This window comes from Ambystoma mexicanum, chromosome 10 (assembly GCF_040938575.1).
Source record: "Ambystoma mexicanum isolate Mex_15411 chromosome 10, UKY_AmexF1_1, whole genome shotgun sequence".
NCBI lineage: Eukaryota > Metazoa > Chordata > Amphibia > Caudata > Ambystomatidae > Ambystoma > Ambystoma mexicanum.
The window spans coordinates 62,158,455-62,178,723 of record NC_090932.1 but is presented as its reverse complement, the minus strand read 5'-3'; the positions used below and the strand labels follow the sequence as shown (position 1 = coordinate 62,178,723).

The following is a 20,269-nucleotide window of genomic DNA, read 5'->3' as shown; positions in this document are numbered from 1 at the left end:
AAAACACAGGCAGTCGGGAAACTCAACGGTATTTGTAAGATTTGTTTCCAGAACTTACTTTCACATCTGGTCCAAATCTCCGATGAACACCCAAACATACTTTCTGCTCCAAATGTCAGGATAGGGGACACCTGACTCTTATAAAACTTTATTATGGGGATATAAGAGAATTTCCCGTATTTTTGTGCAGAATCAAGCCTTGCGTTGTTACCTGTTTGCAGTTGCTTGCGATCTTCTTCATCATTGGGTCATCGTTGATGTTTGAGTTTATCATCGTCCACAAGTATCGTGTGTATGTTACTTTGTTCAGGGCTTCCATCCCCAAAGTCCATCTCAGCTTCTTTGTCTTTGGCTGTCGACCTTTCCTGTTTTCAAGGACTAGTATCTCTGATTTGGCAACGTTGATCTCAAGGCCTAGGTCCTCAATGAACAGTTTCAGGGCATTTAACGTTCTCTGGAGACCAATCAGTGTTAAGTCCAAAATGACCAAATCGTCGGCATAGAGGATCCAGCTAATGGGTTTCTGATTTACTTTTGGTGGGAATGACACAACGTCATCGAGTGAGGTTCCTACCTCTGAGATATAGAAGTTGAAGAGGGTAGATCCCAATAGGCACCCTTGCTTCACTCCTCATTCGGTTTTGATGGGCTTAGTTAGGTGGCCTTCAATGTCGAGCCGAATCTGGATTTGGGTCTCTGAGTAGAGTTCTTTTATGACCTGAATGATGCTGTGTGGGCAGCCTCTCAATTTTAGTTTTGTCCACAGAATTTCTCAGTTGACTCCATCAAATGCGTTGGCTAGATCTATGAATGCCAGGTAGATTTTCTTGCCTGATTTAATGGCATCTATTTTCAACAGATTCAGAATCAACAGATTTAGGCTACAACCTACGCCTTTGATGAAGCCTGTCTGACGAACATCAAAGATCTTATTTGACTTTATCCAATTTGACAGCAGTTTTAGGAGGAGACTAGCAAATACTTTCCCAGTCACATCCAATAGGGCTATGGGTCAGTAGTTCGCTGGATTTGTGCGGTCGCCCTTTTTATATATTGGGACTATTATTCCCAATATCCACGTAGTTGGAATCTGGCCTTCTTTTATTATGTTTTCGAAAAGTATATTGCAAAAGTCTGTCCATTCCTCAATGTTGTTTTTAAGAATGGCGTTTGAGAGACCATCGGGACCTGCCGCTCTTGAGGAGCTGATCTTTTGTATGGTGTTCAAGATCTCTTCATGTTCGAATACTAGATCCCGTGGCAAACTTACACTCAGGATTGGTGAGGTAGTGTTTTTCTCTCTTTTGAATAAATTGGCATAATGGCTTATCCATTGATTTTCGGACACCATATTTGCTAGCCTTGCTTTTTGAGGATTGTCCAACTCATTGACTATCGACCAAAAGCTTCTTGAGCTGTTCTTATTCAGTGCCACTAGAATCACTTCTGCGTCCCTCTGTTCAAGGAGCCTGCGGTGTGCTTTGATCCAATTATTGTAGATGTTCTTTACTTTTCTTATTTTGTGTTTTTGGTCAGGCATCACTTTCATATATATTCTTCTTATGGCCGAGCGCAGATCTCTTTTTTTCCAAGCAACTTCAGGGTCGAAATTATGTCTTTGAAAAGTCGGTTTGTTACAAGATTGTTTTTTTGTTCTTTATACCTCTAGCAGGTGCTGATATTCAATTAGATTGTTCACTTTGTCCCCATATTTCGGTTTGATCAATTCTGCCAGTGCCGGGATATCGCTGGATCTTGGGCGTAGGCGATTGCCACCTGGTTCCAACGGAATCCGCATCTTCCATTGTTCTAATGTCTGCCGATGTCTCTGTCCCCATTCCATTATTACCGGTGTGCAGTCAAAATATCGAATCAAAAATATCGAAAGTCATAATCTCGAAAACAATAAAGTCGAATTTTGTATTTTTTTATTTATATATTTTTTGGGGGTACGTGAATAAAAAAAAAGGGAAGAACAAAAAAAAAAGCGGGTGGTTGGGGGGGAACCCCCCCATTAGGAATAAAAAACGTAATACATTTTTTTTTTTCAAGATTATGACTTTTGACATTTTTTTTCCGATATTATCACTATAAACCATTATTACCACATTGTGATCATCTTGCATTATAATTTAAATGTATTCACATTTTTGACTGTTATCAGTTAAAAGGTATGCAGGGGAGAGGAGTATCCTGAACTTTAGGATACTAATTTTTCTTTTGTTACTACACAACCTCTGTGCCAGGGTTGGACTACGTCCCCAGCAACCTGAATCGTTGAAATGATTTACAGATGCCATGAAGTACTTTTCCAATGTATCACTAAAATAGGTGTGCATTGGAGCACTAGCCATTCACTGTGCTTTGGTCAGCATTTCCCTACAATGTAAACATCTAAATTCTACCAGGAATAAAGAGTAGGAAAGATGTGAATGAAGGAACGGCCATAGAACATGTAAGTATTGAAGAGAACAAACCAATCATCAAGAGTTTCTCGCTGAGATGTTTGAATGAAGTCAGTAATTATTAGGATAAACATAAAGTCACAGCACAGGGGAGTAGAAGGGAAATAGAAGGAAGGAGATAAGAAAGAAGATAGGGAGGAGAACTCATACTCCTCACAGACCTCTGGCCAACAGCTCAAGTGGGGAAGGGCTACCACTGCAGCAAGCACACCATCAGTCGCCACTCTTCTCTGTTCAGACAGATCCTGAAACAAACCGGGAAATAAATGATATGCTGCCCATGGTATTTGTTACCCTGTCAATTTCTCAAATGGTCATGAAATACACATCATTAAAGCCGTAGAAAGGACCCTGAGAATCAAAAACCCAAAAAACAACAACTGATAGAGCAATAGCATACCCAGAGAGGCAGCACCTAGATAGACTGCAAAGGAAATCAATAGAAAGAGTGCAGGAAATACTCCAGAGAGAGGATCCCACACCAAAGAAAGATTGTTCTCAGCCATATCACTTGGCTTTCAAACAATAAGGAGCATGGACAGTTGCAATATTAGTAGTAAGGATACATGTAAAGTGCAACAATCACCAAGAGTATTTACATTCAAGGTGCTAAAAGGAACCATGACACATAAATACAAAAAATAAATACAATCTTAAAACCATATAAATATATAATACAGAGATGAAAGATAGAAGCCATGGATGTAGACCAAACCCTACTTCAGACACCAGCAGTTTACTCTGCAATGTAATTTTCAGGTTAAACAGAGAACCCTCCATTTCTGATTCTTCCTCAACATTTCTGCTGGATAAATTATACTTGAACAATCTGCCCATGTTAATCCCCACTCACTGTCCCACCGATGTTACAAAAAGAGGATTCAGTGTGCGATTGTAGCATCAGGTGGAGTTGGGATCAAGGTTTCAATAAGTAGATGGCAGGTGATGACAATTAGACCCAGAGCAACAACTAACCAAAGTGGCATTTTCTTTGTTATTTATGTTCGATGTTCACACAGAATTGTACTGGTGTTGTATAGGGGAATGTTTTTTTCAAACCATTTGACTCAACACTCAAGCAAAACAAAAGATACAAATGAATAGGTCCAAGGGTGCTAGGCTCAGAACAACGCCTCCACATGTATTATCAAACTCTGCATTGCTAAGGAAGGAATCACTCTTCAATAGTATGTTATAGAGATAAATCTCATTTTTTTATATTAGAGTTGTGTGCAAAAAGGCATAAATCCAACATTTAGAGAAATTAAGACATCAGAATGGTTTGCTAAAACAGAACGATCAGACAAAAAAAATTGAAAGATATTTACAACACACAGTGCCGAAAAAACATTTTTTTGGGACAATCTCCAAATTGTGTGTGTGCAACAAACCCGACTCCTATTAGGGTTTGCCAAGAAATTCACATATTACAGTGTACATATTCAAGTCAACATTTGTGGAAAACACATAGAACAATGGTGGGTACACAAAATTATTTTTCTTGCGTAAACAGCATTAATGTGCTGTAATTTTGGGGGGAGTAGTGCGTCTACACCAGGTGTTTCAGCCGTTTCTAGGTGGGCTAGGTGTGCCTCATCTTTAACACGGCCTTCATCAGGATGGAGCTCTGTGTAGATTGACGGGTCTGTTTTCCCACTGATACCACCCTGGATCAGCATTTTTCGACCTCCAGTGAGAGGATCATACAGAGACCAGCCCATGCGGCTAGCAGATCTCAAATTTAGCGCCTGTGAAATCTATTAACCCATAGCACAGACGTCAATCTACACAGAACTCCGTCCTGATGAAGGCCGTGTTAAAGATGAGGCACACCTAGCCCACCTAGAAACAGCTGAAACACCTGGTGTAGACGCACTACTCCCCCCAAAATTACAGCACATTAATGCTGTTTACGCAAGAAAAATAATTTTGTGTACCCACCATTGTTCTATGTGTTTTCCACAAATGTTGACTTGAATAGGTACACTGTAATATGTGAATTTCTTGGCAAACCCTAATAGGAGTCCGGTTTGTTGCACACACACAATTTGGAGATTGTCCCAAAAAAATGTTTTTTCGGCACTGTGTGTTGTAAATATCTTTCAATTTTTTTTGTCTGATCGTTCTGTTTTAGCAAACCATTTTGATGTCTTAATTTCTCTAAATGTTGGATTTATGCCTTTTTGCACACAACTCTAATATAAAAAAATGTGGTTAGGTGACTCTGCATTTGAGTAAACACATCCATAACCTGTATCTGCTGTTAGCCATCCTAGGGTGTCAGGGAAAAGTAATGAATCGTGCAGGGAGTAGGTGAGGAAACTATTGAGGAGGTAAGTATATTACTCACTGAAGGAGTCAGGTAGAAATGAGTGAGTGATCTAGCGGGTGTATCATTGAGAGCGTGTCTGGATCATTCCAGATCACCAGGGAAGTCAGGGAATGAATGAGCCAGGCAATCTGTGAATAAACCTTCGATCGACGGGAATCTACGTTTTTAAAAAGAACATTATGTTGGTGGAGTCTGAGAGTGAACCATTGAGGGAGTCAGTGAATCAATATGTCAGGGAGTTCGCGAGTGATGCACTGAAGGAGCATGAACGTTAATCATTGATGGCTATGGTTAGGGAAAGAGTGGAGAGTTACTGAGTGAATCATTGAATGAGCCTTTGAGAGAGCGGGTTAGTCAACCAGTCAATATTTCAGGGAGTAACTAAATTGGGGAAGGAATGGATTCTTTTGGCCGGGAATTAACCATTGAAAAAGTCAGTTTGTGAATCATTTAGGGAGTCATTATGTCAGAAAAATCGTGAGCCAGAAAGTCTGAGAATAAACCATTGAGTGAGTCAATCAGTGCATTACTGATGGAGCCAGTGAGTCAGGTAGTTTGTAAGTGAAATAGTGAGGGAGTGTGTAAATTAATAAATCTAGATGCTGTGAGTGAATGCACAGGGGGGGGCTTTATGAATGAGTAGGTCAGTCAGCCATAGCGAAGATTCAGTTATTGAACGGTGTAGTCAATCATTTAGGGAGTCATTAAGTCAGAGAAGGAATGGGTCAGTGTGTCTAAGAATCAACCTTTGAGAGAGCCAGTTGGTGAATTGCTGATGGCGGCTGTCAGTGAATGAGTTCAGAGATTTGTGAATGAACAACTGAGGAACTGGATTGTCTTTTGAGTGAAACAAGGGGTGAACTAATGAGTGAACCATTAAATGAGTCAATCGGTAAGGAATGAAGAGTGTCAGACAGCAAAACCATCAATAAGTTAGTCATTCAGACTGTCAGTGTGTTGGTCACTGAATACCTTTAAAAAACTATTCTCGAAATCTGTGAGTGGCCGATGAAGGGAGTGTATCAATCAGCCAATGAGTGCAACTTTGTGTAAGGCAGTGAGTGTCTGAGTCATTCATGGAAGGTTTAATTGGGGACAGGGGGTGTGGCAGTGAGTGAAACATCCAGGTAGCCATCAATGAACTAACCAAGGATGCTAGTGGTTTAGTCATTGGAGGGCACATACATTGAACTACTGACAAAGTAACTAAGTGAGGTATCATTCAGCGAACCAATGGGGGAACTCGCACTAAATCACAAAGTACACTAGGAATACTATATCTGTTTACAGGTGACTACAAACCACGTGCCCACTGTGCAGAAAACACATTGGTAGCTGCACACTGTTGCCTCCTTTCATTTGTTTTGAAAAATGTGTCTCAATGCTTCTATTTTTCTATTTTCAGGTGTATGATTTTGAAACCTCCTCTGGCTCAAATTCAAGTTTTAAGACTTCTTTAGAAAATTCAATTCACTCCTATTTCAAAGACGTGGACCCGTCGTTCCAAATAATGTGGGCACTTAAGATCACCTGGGAAAAAGCCCCACCCTACCCAGCAGTGTTCTACTCTCTTGCAGATGTAAGGATGTGCTTTGAAATTTAAGGTTATGGGCAAATCTTGGTAAATGTATTTGCATGGAAGACACATTGCTCATTTTCACAGCTGGTCAAAGGGTGTGCGATGTTTCTTAGTGGGGAGTTCCAGGTTAACAGGCTTCTAAGCTGCTTCGCAGCACGAAATCTAGGGTTCACTGCACAGAATTGAGGAAGTGCCACAAGCTCGCTGGCGTGGGATCCCCCCACAGTTACAGTGGATCATGTCTCTTTAGACGTGGGGATTGATCATTAAGAAATCTACACTTGCTTGCCTCCAAACACACCTTTTAGGAAGTTGCATGCGTTTTAAGGGGTACTTGATGGTAAAAGTGGATTTTACCACGTGTAAGGAAGTTATTAACTCAATACCTCAATTCTCAGAACCTATAATACTGACACTCATCTACTGGTTGTGGGTTCATATGTCATCGTAATCAGACACACATTTCCTCCTCGATATTGACCACTTGCCCCATCTAGTCTCCATAATGGACAGCTGCAACTCCATAGACGCCTCTTGGTTTTCAGTTCTGCGTGTGTTCCTATAGCGCGGCTCGTCCACTATATCCTAACCCAGACGCCTGTAACCTTTGGTTCATCAAATGTTTTGAACTACCACACCAGTCAGTCGCAGCCAGCACAGTCAATGGTGTAGGATCATGGGAGTAATAGTCCAAAACATCTGGGGAGCAGCAGGTTGCAGACCCACGTTCCATCCCAGGGATCTGAAGGCCTGTGGCTCTCCAGATATTCCGAACTAGAAATCCCATCTACTCTAGCCAGTCAGGACAATGGGGAGAGCTCATAGGAGTTGTAGTCCAACACATCTGCAGAGCTGCAGAATGCAACCCCATGTCCTTACTAGTGAACATGCAGCATCACTAAATGGGTCGTAATATATGAATGTGCTTCTGACTCCCTTTTGCATCTCTCCCTGTCTTGCTAGACCAACACATACCAAGTGGTGCTGGCCACTGACGGCATCTATTCCTTCTGCCTCATAATGTTTGACGACGGAGGAATGAACTGGAACTACAACAGTCTGCCCACCTATAACATGCCTGTCATGGGATATTACAGGTAAGGAGGATCCATGAAGTGTGAACTTACAAGCTTAGACTAGATCTCATGTCAGAACAGTCAGAATAGACCCGTTCTACAAAATAAAAAAAATAAAACAATTTCATGGCTGGTCTTCAATGCAAATGGTCAAAATAAGGACATTTCAAATGAAGAAAGCAAAAGATAACTAGATTTGTTAAAGGTCCATTCTGTTCTCATACATTATGTGCATTTGTCTTGAAAATGCAATATTGGTTTAATAGCATTGCAGATATTCTCGGAAGCAACGAGATTCAGTTCAACACTCCTCCTTTTGCTTTAAGAATTTCCTTCCAATAATTTGGAGAATGAATTTAGAGGAAACCCTTTGCCACTGAACCAATCATTTATCTCCAACCTTCCCTACTCTAAGCCATATTTCTCCTGACCACAATTATATCTCTTCATGCTTTGAACAATGTTATTATTTTGTTTACTACTTACTAAGGTCCGTTTTGTTTTGCTGTCTTCATTTGTGAATGAGTGATTTTGAGTATAAGTTATTTTGACTTATTTTTTATTGTATGCCTCATTTTTGCCTAAGTATCTTTGACTTATGTTCTCGCAATAATTGAGATGATGGCTTTTTGTACACGTTAATACACATTTTTTGAAGCTAAGTGGAAAGAGTGAGCTTCCCACTTTTTCTTTGGTGCCATGGTGCCCTCGGGTGCACGTGTGCTTTATAAATCAGTCTAACATAACAGTGAGCAGGCAATAGGCTTTTTCAATGGTTCGGGCAGAATGACTTTTGACCTTTGCCATAGCAACTGGACTAAAAGCCTTCCGATCCATGAGGCATGCAAAGAGCACCCTCAACGGGAAGCCTTCACTCATGGCTTCAACTCAAAGCGTCCTTCAGGATATTTCTAACATTTGTATTAGTTTTCTACTGAGCCAGGAGAAATATTGCAAATATTCACCATAAGTACAGAGCGGTTGTGTCTATGGTCCACCCACCAGATCTGAAAGTCAATGGTAAAAATAAAAATTGAATTGATCTTTTATATTGCGCTTCATGTCATGCCTCTAAGCGCAGGACTCGGATTCAAACCCATGGCTCCTTGCGTTGTCTTGCTTCCAAGACAAACGCGCTGCCCCTGAGCTGTCCTTCCGGCTTCATGGGCATGAGCCAGGGCTCACACCCAGCTTCAGCCTATAGAACTGGCCAGGTAGCTTCCAGCCATCATGAGTGGCTCAAGTGTGTAAAGATGGCATGAGGTCCTCCAGTGGGTAGAAAGAGTCTACTGGGACTACTCCAAACCATGGCCATTTGATGCTTTGGGCGATGATTGCCTGTGGCCTTTGTGGTTGGTTTAGTGGCCCAGAGAATTGCTTTTGGCTGGCGGGCATAGACCATGACCATTTAGGAAGAAAGGAGCCACTTTCCATGCCCAAGGGCCAATACAGATCTCTTTGGATGGCCAGGCAATTGGTGAAGTTCCTGCCCTGGACAAAGTGAGAACTGAGTATGGTCTGTGGCCATGACCAGTGGCCAATACATTTGGGATTAAAAGGGATTCTGGCGATGTGCCATGTTTTGGACATTGGCCACCACATAGGGCCGCTCCGGTGGCTTGGTAATTGCCTGGACACGGCCAAAGGTCATTCCTGGGCAAAGTGATTGTTGGCCCTGGAGATTAGGCAGGGACAGTGCCCCACATGGGTAGCGTCCAGGCCTATAACATGGCCAATGGCTATGCCCAGGCCAAGTATTCACTGGACATGTGTGCAGGCCATGATGAGTGGCACCATGGGTAGGTTAGGGGAGGCTTTGCTGGCTATCCAGCATCATTCCAGGGCAAGCCTGGGAATGATGCAGACATGGCTTTAAATCATGCCAGTGTCCTTTAACCCATCAAGCCCAGCCAGGCTGCATGTGCGTGCCCTGCCCCAGGCAAAGTAACCACTGGGTATGGCCGCAGGCCATCCATTGTGGGCCAATGCAGGATATTTGACTAGTGCACATTGGTGCAGGCCATGCCTAAAAGGCGCATTGGTTAGTTTATTGGTGCCCGGAGGAAGACCAAGGGATCAGGGTAAAAACTGGCTGGTTGGATACTAAACGTCACGCGATCTCTAGAGGGGACCGCTTGCTGCTCAGCACCTATAGACCAGTGCTTGTTTCCGCCCCACCTTGCCAGTGCTCCCAGTACTAGCAATTTCCTCCACTGACCCTTCTTCCACCTTCCGATCCTTCTGACTGCTTAGACTGTTCACTGTTCTGGCCTCTTGTTCCAGCAGTGGACTCCATCCCAGTGTCACACCATGGCGACTGGGGAGGACCCGATGGCCATGCCAATGTATATATATGTTCCTTCTAACAGGTCATCAGAGCCCCAACAGGGGAAGTCCTTCATGGCTTCTGATCCTAAAGAGGTCCCCCAGTGGATCCTGAAGCCAGGGATATGAAAGCGCTGGCCCAAGTAGTCTCCCTCCAGAAGATGGTCCCTTGTAAGGGACCATTCACTGAGGATACTTTGCAATCTCCTGCACGTGAGTCACTGAGCAGGAAAGGAACTGGATTTTAAAAATAAACCGCTCATTGTATTAATTCATTCAAATGCTAATTCAATGCCACGTGGGTTTCTATGATATCTTGGACTAATTAACGTTTTCCTCTTTGCAGTGGTGTTTCCAATGGCCAAGCCAGGTCAAGCAGTTCAAGCAGCTTTCCAGCATTCAACGATCCTCAGACGGCATCACATGTCAGCACTCAGCAGAGATACCGGCCAGACCAGAGCACTGGATTAAATACAGGTAAATGGGAGAATGCAGTACATAGTGGGTGAAGATTCCGAATGCAGCCCCAGTACGTACATGCGTGCTTAACATTGCCCTAGCACTTATCACGCAGTTCGAATATTTAAATAACAGTTACCAAGTAGTGGTCAGCATTTCTCTTTTGCAAGTAGTTCATTTATTTTTTAAGCATTGAGTAAACCACTTTGAAAATGCCCACTGGCTATTCTGTCGAATTTACATGATCTGTGCGCTACGTGTGCCTAGCTAGGACATGGCCCTCATTCTGACTCAGGCGTTAAGGGCTTTACGGCGCCGTAAACGGCGCCGACCCTTAACGCCTGATTACAAGGTTCCCTTTGCGGGATGGCTTTTAACGGCTGCTTTTTGCAGGCGTTAAAATCCATGCCACAAAGGGACCTTGGCGATAATTACGGCACCGTAATTTACGGTGCCGTAATTATCGCCTTTCCCCATTCCCATTATGCCCTATGGGGCGAAAATGGGAATGGGGAAGGGTAAAATGGGAAATGGGGATTTACCGCCCCACTCACCTTGGAATGGGGCGGTAAATCCGCCAACCACCATGGCGTAAACGTAGTTTACGACATGGTGGTAAGGGTACGACCCAGGCGGTAACTTACCGCCTGGGTCGTAATGAGGCCCATAGCAACTGCTTAAATAAGACACGCTGGAAGCATTTTACCTGCTTAGTTTATGCTTCAGAAATGCCTTTCATTTGGACTGGAGAGGGCATTACATTTAAGAGGCTCCAGTAAGCCTGGCAGTACAGTAAACACTACTGATAGGAGGCACCTTCAGTGCATTGAAGGGCAAAAAGGGGATTGTGGGGGAAACAGAGGGGGCAAGTCAGGGGGAGGGGTGATAGACTGCCTAAAATCCAAATGCGGGTAAAATAGATTGGCACGTAAGAGCACTTCTGAACCTCAGTAAACATGTTTCTGTTTTGTTTATTTAGTATTTATATGTTTTATGATCATTGCAGCGAATTCCTTGCATCTAAATGCATTTGCATTGATTTTTTTCCATCTAAAAAGTGCATTGTTCCGCCAAAACCCTTGTTTTTTACCCTTTAAAATCCACCTGATCAAAAATTAACCCTTTACCCCCCAAAAACATGCATTCGATGTACATTTATCAGATGGAAAAAATGTGATGAAATGGTATTCGATGAAATGGCATTAGATGCAGTGACCAGATACCATTTATATAGCACCTTAATCCAAGGCGCTTTTACATAGCACATTTATCAAACAGTACAACGGTTTAGAGGAAGGTGCTGCAGAAAGGGATCCCAGAGTATGGAGATCAGAAAATGAGGGGCCTTCCCAAGCAATGCTTGCACTCTGGCCGGCACGTGGTCAACTCATGTTGGAAGGAGTGGCGGAGACCAACCTTACAGGAGGTTGCCATCCCATCCAAGAGTCTTCTCTGGTCTCTCCATTGTGCCAAGAAACAGCTTTGACGCAGGTGGAGAAAAGATGCTTAGCACCAGGAAAAACAGGTGGCGGCTGCACATGGTGCCTACTGCTGCCATTGTGGTCTCATCCACAGAAATGGCTTCCCTCTGGATTGCCAGAGCCCTTCTGCAGAGTTTATTGCCCCATAGACATTGGCATCGAGGATGAAAGTCTACAGTGATTTAGGAATGCAGAAGGGGAGATGGGAGCAGTGGAACATACTGTGACTAGCATGTAATGTTCTTTCCAATGTTTGTAACAACAGTGCACTCAGTCATTTTCTTGTTTTATAGGAAAAAAGGGATTCTGGGCATATCGTCTGGAGACAAATACCAAAAACACTCCAAACCCTCGGCAAATGTGTTTGAATTGGTATAACCAAGAGCCTCCTCCAGTCTGGGCAATTGGCACGCCGGCATGCCCCTGCAATGTACTGCAGGGAATCTTTGATCCCTCCTTCACTCTGATAGACCTGCAGTGGAATTATGGGTATAACGTGAAGGATACAGGTAAGAATCAAGCTTCATCATATCCATTTGCAAACCTGTTTCTAAGTCGGCTTCTGAGTGAAAGGGCCTCTGTACATACATCGGGGTGTGATGTAACATAACCCTGTATGGGTACCTAAACGATGCAAAGGAAATTGGGAGGATATAATGCAGAAATGTTGGGAAAGGGAGTGTAAGTGGAAAGCAGAGCAGGAAGAGGGGTCCGGAGTGAGAGCCGAAGATGTCGGGGAAGGTCTGGTGACTGGCGCTTAATATTTGGGCTAAGGAGTTGTTTTAAAATCTGACCCTCATCCCACCAAGGAGATTGACGCAAAATACCCAAGTTGATGTGAGCAGGTGAGACACTGCAGATTTCAACTTCATGCACTGGTAGATCTCTTTATAAGTTGCTCCTATCAAATTGAAGGACTTAAGCAGGTGCACCCCAAATACATCGTCTCATTGGTTGACAAACACAGTGGAAAGTTAATTTGAATGGGTGTGAAGGCACAGCAGTGGAGAGTGTGACATCCCACTGAAGCCCCATGCATTCCTATAGAAGATCCCCCAAGCTGCCACACTTGCACAGTGTCCTTTGCTCCCACGGTCACTGGGTAGTCTCCAGAAATACCACTGTTACAGAGGCAAGTGGGAGCGGATTGACAAAAGTGCTCCGCTCTCCCTTATGTGACACCATTTACAAGGTCAAAGCAGGGCGAAGACCGGAATCGTCAAGGCACTTGCCTTTTCACTGTATGGTTCAGAGTGACATCATAGGCAATTTAAGACTATCCGTCACGGTAAAATGGCCCAATTCATGGTGTCACCTCATCTTCAATTATATATGTCATCTTCAATTCTATGTGTGGAGCTCAGGTTTTGAGGATCAACCAGCGAGTTGGAGGGCTAAGGGGCTGGGACAGGTCAAGCAGGTCACAGCTTGCACAAGGCTTTGAAATCAAGCCTAGGTCCAAGACTGGCCCCATGGATGTTTGCTGTACTCCCCTTGGAGGAAAGCCTAGATAAAGTGTGTTGACCAACATAACAAGACACCTACAAACCCCTCAAAGTATATCAAAGTTAAACATTTAGAATGTTTGAGGCAGACCTTCTCAAAAATGGTTCAATTATCTCCAATGCCAGGATCTGAGCGTTGATTGAAGAACCCTCCCTTCAAGATGATGTCAAAGATGCATTTCTTTGAACAGGTGTGTGGGGCAGATATTAGGCACGTGTCATGGATGGCATGATCATGCCATCATTCCAACACGCGACACGCTACTCAGTCTCCAGATCTGGACATTGCTTCCACTCACCATGCATAAGTAGTATAAAAAGTGTTGCTCCCAAAAAGACAACCAGAGGATACCTTAGTCAGGCACTCAAATGATGTATGTGCAAGATTTCGCAATCTTCAGATTACTTCATCAGGAACTAATCTGAAGATTACAAATGCTTGCAAATAAATGATTTTGTTAGCCTAATTTAAATATCATCTGGTCGTCTTTTTCGGTGACCACTTTTTATATTACCATTGGCTAACAAGGTACAACAGAACTGTTCTCATAATTAAGTAGCAGGCACATCTCACCACCCCTATCCTCCAGTGTCATACGCAGTATGACTCTAATGTTTACAAGTATATTTCTCCAAGCATTAACTTCATTTAGGCCCGTGATACACACATAAGACTTCCGGTGGCACACACCGGTGTCCGGACATTTCATCGAAAACAATTGGTCGACAGGACATTTGGTCGACGTAATTTCGTCGAAAACCAAATGGTCGAATTTTTTTATTTATTTATATATATATTTTTAAGGTTGTAGTTTAGGGGAAGAAGGGTTTTTTAGAAAAAAAGGGGTTGGGGGACCCCCCCCAAAAAGTAAGGGTAAAAATAAAAAATAAAAAATTGGCTCGACCATTTGTCCACTCAACCAATTTTTTTTCGACCAAATTTCTGGTAACCGCACACACCCTCTGTCGCTAAAGTCACTTGGCCTATTCATCCAATATTGCACACTTCTCGCACCATCGCACATCATATACAACTTTAGTCTGCATCCAGTTACAAAGTCAGACACCCTAAGCACTCACTCTCCCAATTCAATTTCTCCCAGAATCACACACACGCCAAACTCTTATAGTGTCACACGCCCTGTGCACTCAATCTCATACACGCTGTTGCTCCGGCATTGCCAAATATATACTTTGTGTCACCTGCCCTCTTCCACCAATGTAAAAAAAAACTATTTTCTAGGAATGTCAAACCGTATACGTCAACATTACACACTTTATTGTTCCAGCCACAACATACGTATTTATATATATTTTTAAAGTGATTATAATGTTATATTGCATTAAATCGGGAACTTACAAAGCCTCATTATTAAACAAAACACATCATTGCTTTAACATAGAACATGACATAACAATGTCATATGCTAATTGCACATGCCCTTAACATGCACAAAACAAATGCACTTTGCTATACTTGAAATGCCTCAAAAATGTCAAGTGAACATGCCTTTACTTATCTTCTCAAAATACCACCAAAAAGAACCTCATCCTATACAATCAGACACAAAGCTCATCGTTTGAATACATAAAAAGCAAGAGTTTGCAGATCCTTATGACCGCAGTTACATGTTAAAAAGTATGTTAATATAGCTGCATATTTAGCAAGGGAAAGGTATGTGAATATAGCTGCATATTTAGCAAGGGAAAAGTATGTTAATATTGCTGCATATTTAGCAAGGGAAAAGTATGTTAATATAGCTGCATATTTTGCAAGGAAAAGGTATGTTAATATAGCTGCATATTTAGCAAGGGAAAGTTATGTTAATATAGCTGCATATTTAGCAACGGAAAAGTATGTTAATATAGCTACATATTTAGCAAGGGAAAAGTATGTTAATATAGCTGCATATTTAGCAAGGGAAAAGTATGTTAATATTGCTGCATATTTAGCAAGGGAAAAGTATGTTAATATAGCTACATATTTAGCAAGGGAAAAGTATGTTAATATAGCTACATATTTAGCAAGGGAAAAGTATGTTAATATAGCTGCAAATTTAGCAAGGGAAAAGTATGTTAATATAGCTGCATATTTAGCAAGGGAAAAGTTTGTTAATATAGCTGCATATTTAGCAACAGAAAAGTATGTTAATATATCTACATATTTAGCAAGGGAAAGGTATGTTAAAATAGCTGCATATTTAGCAAGGGAAAAGTATTTTAATATAGCTGCCTATTTAGCAAGGGAAAAGTATGTTAATATTGCTGCATATTTATCAAGGGAAAAGTATGTTAATATAGCTACATATTTAGCAAGGGAAAAGTATGTTAATATAACTACATATTTAGCAAGGGAAAAGTATGTTAATATAGCTGCATATTTAGCAAGGGAAAAGTATGTTAATATTGCTGCATATTTAGCAAGGGAAAAGTATGTTAATATAGCTACATATTTAGCAAGGGAAAAGTATGTTAATATAGCTACATATTTTGCAAGGAAAAGGTATGTTAATATAGCTGCATATTTAGCAAGGGAAAAGTATGTTAATATTGCTGCATATTTAGCAAGGGAAAAGTATGTTAATATAGCTGCACATTTAGCAAGGGAAAGGTATGTTAATATAGCTGCATATTTAGCAACGGAAAGGTATGTTAATATAGCTGCAAATTTAGCAAGGGAAAAGTATGTTAATATAGCTGCATATTTAGCAACGGAAAAGTATGTTAATATAGCTGCACATTTAGCAAGGGAAAGGTATGTTAATATAGCTGCATATTTAGCAACGGAAAGGTATGTTAATATAGCTGCAAATTTAGCAAGGGAAAAGTATGTTAATATTGCTGCATATTTAGCAAGGGAAAGTATGTTAATATTGCTGCATATTTAGCAAGGGAAAAGTATGTTAATATAGCTGCACATTTAGCAAGGGAAAGGTATGTTAATATAGCTGCATATTTAGCAACGGAAAGGTATGTTAATATAGCTGCAAATTTAGCAAGGGAAAAGTATGTTAATATTGCTGCATATTTAGCAAGGGAAAAGTATGTTAATATAGCTGCACATTTAGCAAGGGAAAGGTATGTTAATATAGCTGCACATTTAGCAAGGGAAAGGTATGTTAATATAGCTGCATATTTAGCAACGGAAAGGTATGTTAATATAGCTGCATATTTAGCAACAGAAAGGTATGTTAATATAGCTGCATATTTAGCAAGGGAAAAGTATGTTAAAATAGCTGCATATTTAGCAAGGGAAAAGCATTTTAATATAGCTGCCTATTTAGCAAGGGAAAAGTATGTTAGGGACTCCAACTTTGATTAAAGATAGATTCATTGGCTCAGGTATTCAATATGGCGTACAGTCTTTTTACCACACAAAACTCACTGCAGATTTTTTACCAGATATTATTTACAACATTGTTAATGCAAATGCAGGGGTAGGTTTGGTGAGGAAATGGATGCTGGGAGGAGTTTGGGTGCTGGGAGAAGTGAAGTGTGGGTTTGAGGGTTTTGTAGTTTGTTTTTGTGCAAAATAGATGAATATTTTGTGGAAAAAGGATCCACAAAAAATGTTTAGCAAATTAATCTGTGGTGAATAATTGTGCGGTTAGAACACACAGAACCATTCAGTACCTGTCTTGCCATACATAGTGGATGCACCAATTTTGATAACCAACGCAGCACTTCTGGCGGGAAATGTCCCCACCATGACCTATTTATTAGCAATCTCCCTATGATGGGGGCCCAGATACCCAATAAACACACAGTTCCCTTCCCATCCAGGGTCCATCCTAACCATGGTAGTTCCCAGTGGCAAGACTTGTGTATCACCTACTGTATCCGATACACAGGTAGCCGATATCGTCCCCGGGTGACGGATCCACTTGAGTAAACTGCCCCTGACAATGTCTGCGAGAGAAGGTTAACACCATGACTTGTGTTTTATAGGAGCAGTCTGGAGCCTCCAAAGCATCTTCCCCACATTCTCCGGAGCAGGTACCAGGTGTTACTACGGCTGGGACTTTAACTTGATCTACGGGGAGAAGGAGAAGTACCTACCAGCGCCCTGGCTGTTTCAGTTCCTTTGGATTGCCCTATATAATCCCACTGTATACCGCCAGCAATACTACAACCACTTCTGGAATGTTCAGCTCCCAAGATCACGGGATGCATATAAAGGTAGTCTGTTTACAACACATATGATTCCACAGCTTGCTATCCTATTTTTGTGCGCCAACTGAAAATAATATGCTCGCAGAACAGCCTGTGTGAAGGTTAAAGTGTCAAGGAATGACGCATCAAATGGTAAGACCAGAGAGTGTTTGACGACAAAGCAACTGGCACTGCAGGGTACATGATGTGAGCTCATATAGGTTTCCTTTAGTCTAGATGTTTGTACAGAAAAAGGGTTTATGGAGAAATTTAACACACTAAAAGTTAAACAGTGTATGATGTTAAAAGTAGTATGTTGTTGTCCACCACAAAAGGATAGTACATTATCCCTTTAAGGTTCCAGTAAACGTCATTCATCTTTCAAGGGGGACAAGCCAGCACCCACAGTTACACTGGAAGTTTAGCCAACAGAGTAACTGTTTAACTATTTATTGTTCCAATGGAGAAGGGCCACACCATCCATTTAGGACAACCAGTTCCTAATGGCCGCTACACAACTTTCCACATCCAAGGTCACGCGTTCAGGGGCACATTGAGGCTCAATTTGCCAGGGCCCTGAGGGCTCCAGAACATAGCACCAGAGCAGAAGACAGCCTACACCTTACCTCCATCCATAAACCACCTACACTCATCAATTGCCTGACACCCTGCGCCAACACCCCTGCAGAGGCCTTCAAATAGGGGCAACGCTGGGTTTACAGGCCCTCGTCTTACAGCTTTCGGCATCGTAGTGTCCTTCCTGAAGTGTGTTCAGCTCACACCACCAATCACCCAGCCGCTTTACAACTCTACAGGTGGGTCAGTTAGGCTCCTGCTGATGTCCACCGCGCAAACAGCCGTTGGTGCTCATTGGCTCTCCCTTTGCCTGTGCTCCAGCAGCCCTGACCACAATGAGGTAGGAGGGAGGAGCAAGGAGAGGTGCAGAATCTGAACAGGTTGTAGCAGGATCTCAAGCCACACGGCACCAGGCCGCACAGTTCAATTCGCCTCTGAGATCCACTTCACTCACAAGCAATATTGAAGCCGGCTCGAGAACAGTCAACGTATCACCAGGGCCCGATGGAGAGCGGCGAAGCTTCTGTCCAGCAGGCTCTATTGGTATGATCCCTCTTCCCAGAGCACGGCCTTATGCCATTCCCAGCAAAATGGGTCCTGTGAGCACTGTTGGTATGTGCACAATGCCCGGAGAATGTCTGAAGGCCATGCCCCTGGCATTTTGTCGACCGTGATTGGCTGCAGTTCATGCAGCGAGCACTGTTATCCTGTGCACATGGCCTAGACGCAGACGTCTGTGGAAATGAGACTAGGCTGTTCCCAGACGGCACTGTTGCTATGGTCACTGCTCCTACAGGAGGGAATATACCAACAATACCCGATGGGCATGGCCTAGGTCATGCCCAGTGGGCACTCTGGGTACTCTTGATCTGTTCTCTGTTGTGGGCACACTATCTACTAGCCATGGCTATATACCTGACCTTATGCACAGCATATCGCTTGTGGTATGTGCACTGTGCCCAAGGGATGGGCAAAGGCAATCAGGCACAGTGCCCTGTGGGTATGGTCACAAGAAGGGCTGGACTGGCCTATATGGAACTCTAGAATTCCTCCATAGGGCTCTGTACCCTGGGCCTCTTCCATGTGGTATTTCCACATCTTCTCATAGGTGAAAGCTTGGGCTTGTTGAGTGGTGTGACATGGGTCCATTTTGAGAATTCTTTCCGGGGCCTCTTTTGGTTGCCAGTCCAGCCCTGGTCACAAGACGCACCCACTGGGCATCTCTGTTATATGCACTGTGCCTGAGGCATGGCCGAAGACCATGTCCTGGGCATAGTGCCCTAGAAGGCACTGCCTGTATGTCTAATGTTCCAGGCACACTGAACATACCAAGAGCATCGGATAACCATGGAGAAAGGTAAACATGCCTTCCGGGCAGTGCAGGGAGTTTGGCTGCCTGGACCATGTCTTTAGGACTGCAGGTGTCAGCTGGGCACGGACACCCACGGGTGCATTTATCATTCAAAACAAAAGAATGGACACATCTCAAGTAAAAATAACTTAAGGGGTGCGAACCTCAATTGGCCCTCCGCCATTCAGTGCTGATTGCATCACATATAACGTCAGAGATGACATACATTTATTTATTTAATTATTTACTTGTTTTGGATTTGTAGAGCGCACTACAGCCCACAGGCATCGAGGCGCTTTGAAGGACACTTAAGAAGGCTTGCTTCAGGGTTACAATAAGTGGCCCAAGAATAGTGCTTAGAGACATGTACCCACATTGCTCACAGGGCATAAGGAAAGAAATGTTACTGGGGAACAATAACCCCCAACAGTGCTTATGCTGACTTGTTTATGTTTGAGGATCAGATTAAACCGAAGCCCAAACGTAATGTGAACTTATTGTCAAACGCATCACGAGCGATGCATGGCGAGGGGGACTTTCCCAACCACGAGTGGCACATTTCAGGGGTTTGTAGGTTTTGCGTTGCAACTACTTTTTCACTAAGTATAAACCTGTTACGGAGTCAGTGATAGTAACTCTGTGGTTATCGTTAAACTGGACTCTCCGAAGGAAGATCGGCTTCTCAGATGCATAACTTGTATGATGTTTGATAAAACTACACACAACTTTGCAAAAATGAGTTTACATCCAACGCTGACATTTTTGGAATATTTTCTGAACTTCCTTCCAGAGAGGGGTGAAGTTAATGGGGGGCATCCCAAACGTCATATCCCCCTTTCAATCTCCCTTTTTGTTCTCCTCTTGTACAGTAAAGACTGGGGGATAGATTTGCATGAGAAGGTCGGGCCTGGAGCCACCACACGTGCATGAGAAGGTGGGGCCTGGACCCACCAAACGTGCCTACGAAG

The 20,269-nt window shown here is 42.7% G+C and overlaps 1 protein-coding gene across 1 annotated transcript in view; it reads left to right on the top strand.

Annotated features, from left to right (window-relative positions):
• The window catches only part of LOC138492811 (mucin-4-like), a 50,914-nt gene that overhangs the window by 15,664 nt on the left and 14,981 nt on the right, over nucleotides 1–20,269 (top strand). Inside the window, exons 4-8 of the mRNA XM_069620164.1 lie at nucleotides 6,203–6,376; nucleotides 7,340–7,473; nucleotides 10,124–10,254; nucleotides 12,011–12,226; nucleotides 17,171–17,401. Of these exons, the coding sequence (XP_069476265.1) occupies nucleotides 6,203–6,376; nucleotides 7,340–7,473; nucleotides 10,124–10,254; nucleotides 12,011–12,226; nucleotides 17,171–17,401 (886 nt within the window). The remainder of the gene's footprint in view (nucleotides 1–6,202; nucleotides 6,377–7,339; nucleotides 7,474–10,123; nucleotides 10,255–12,010; nucleotides 12,227–17,170; nucleotides 17,402–20,269) is intronic.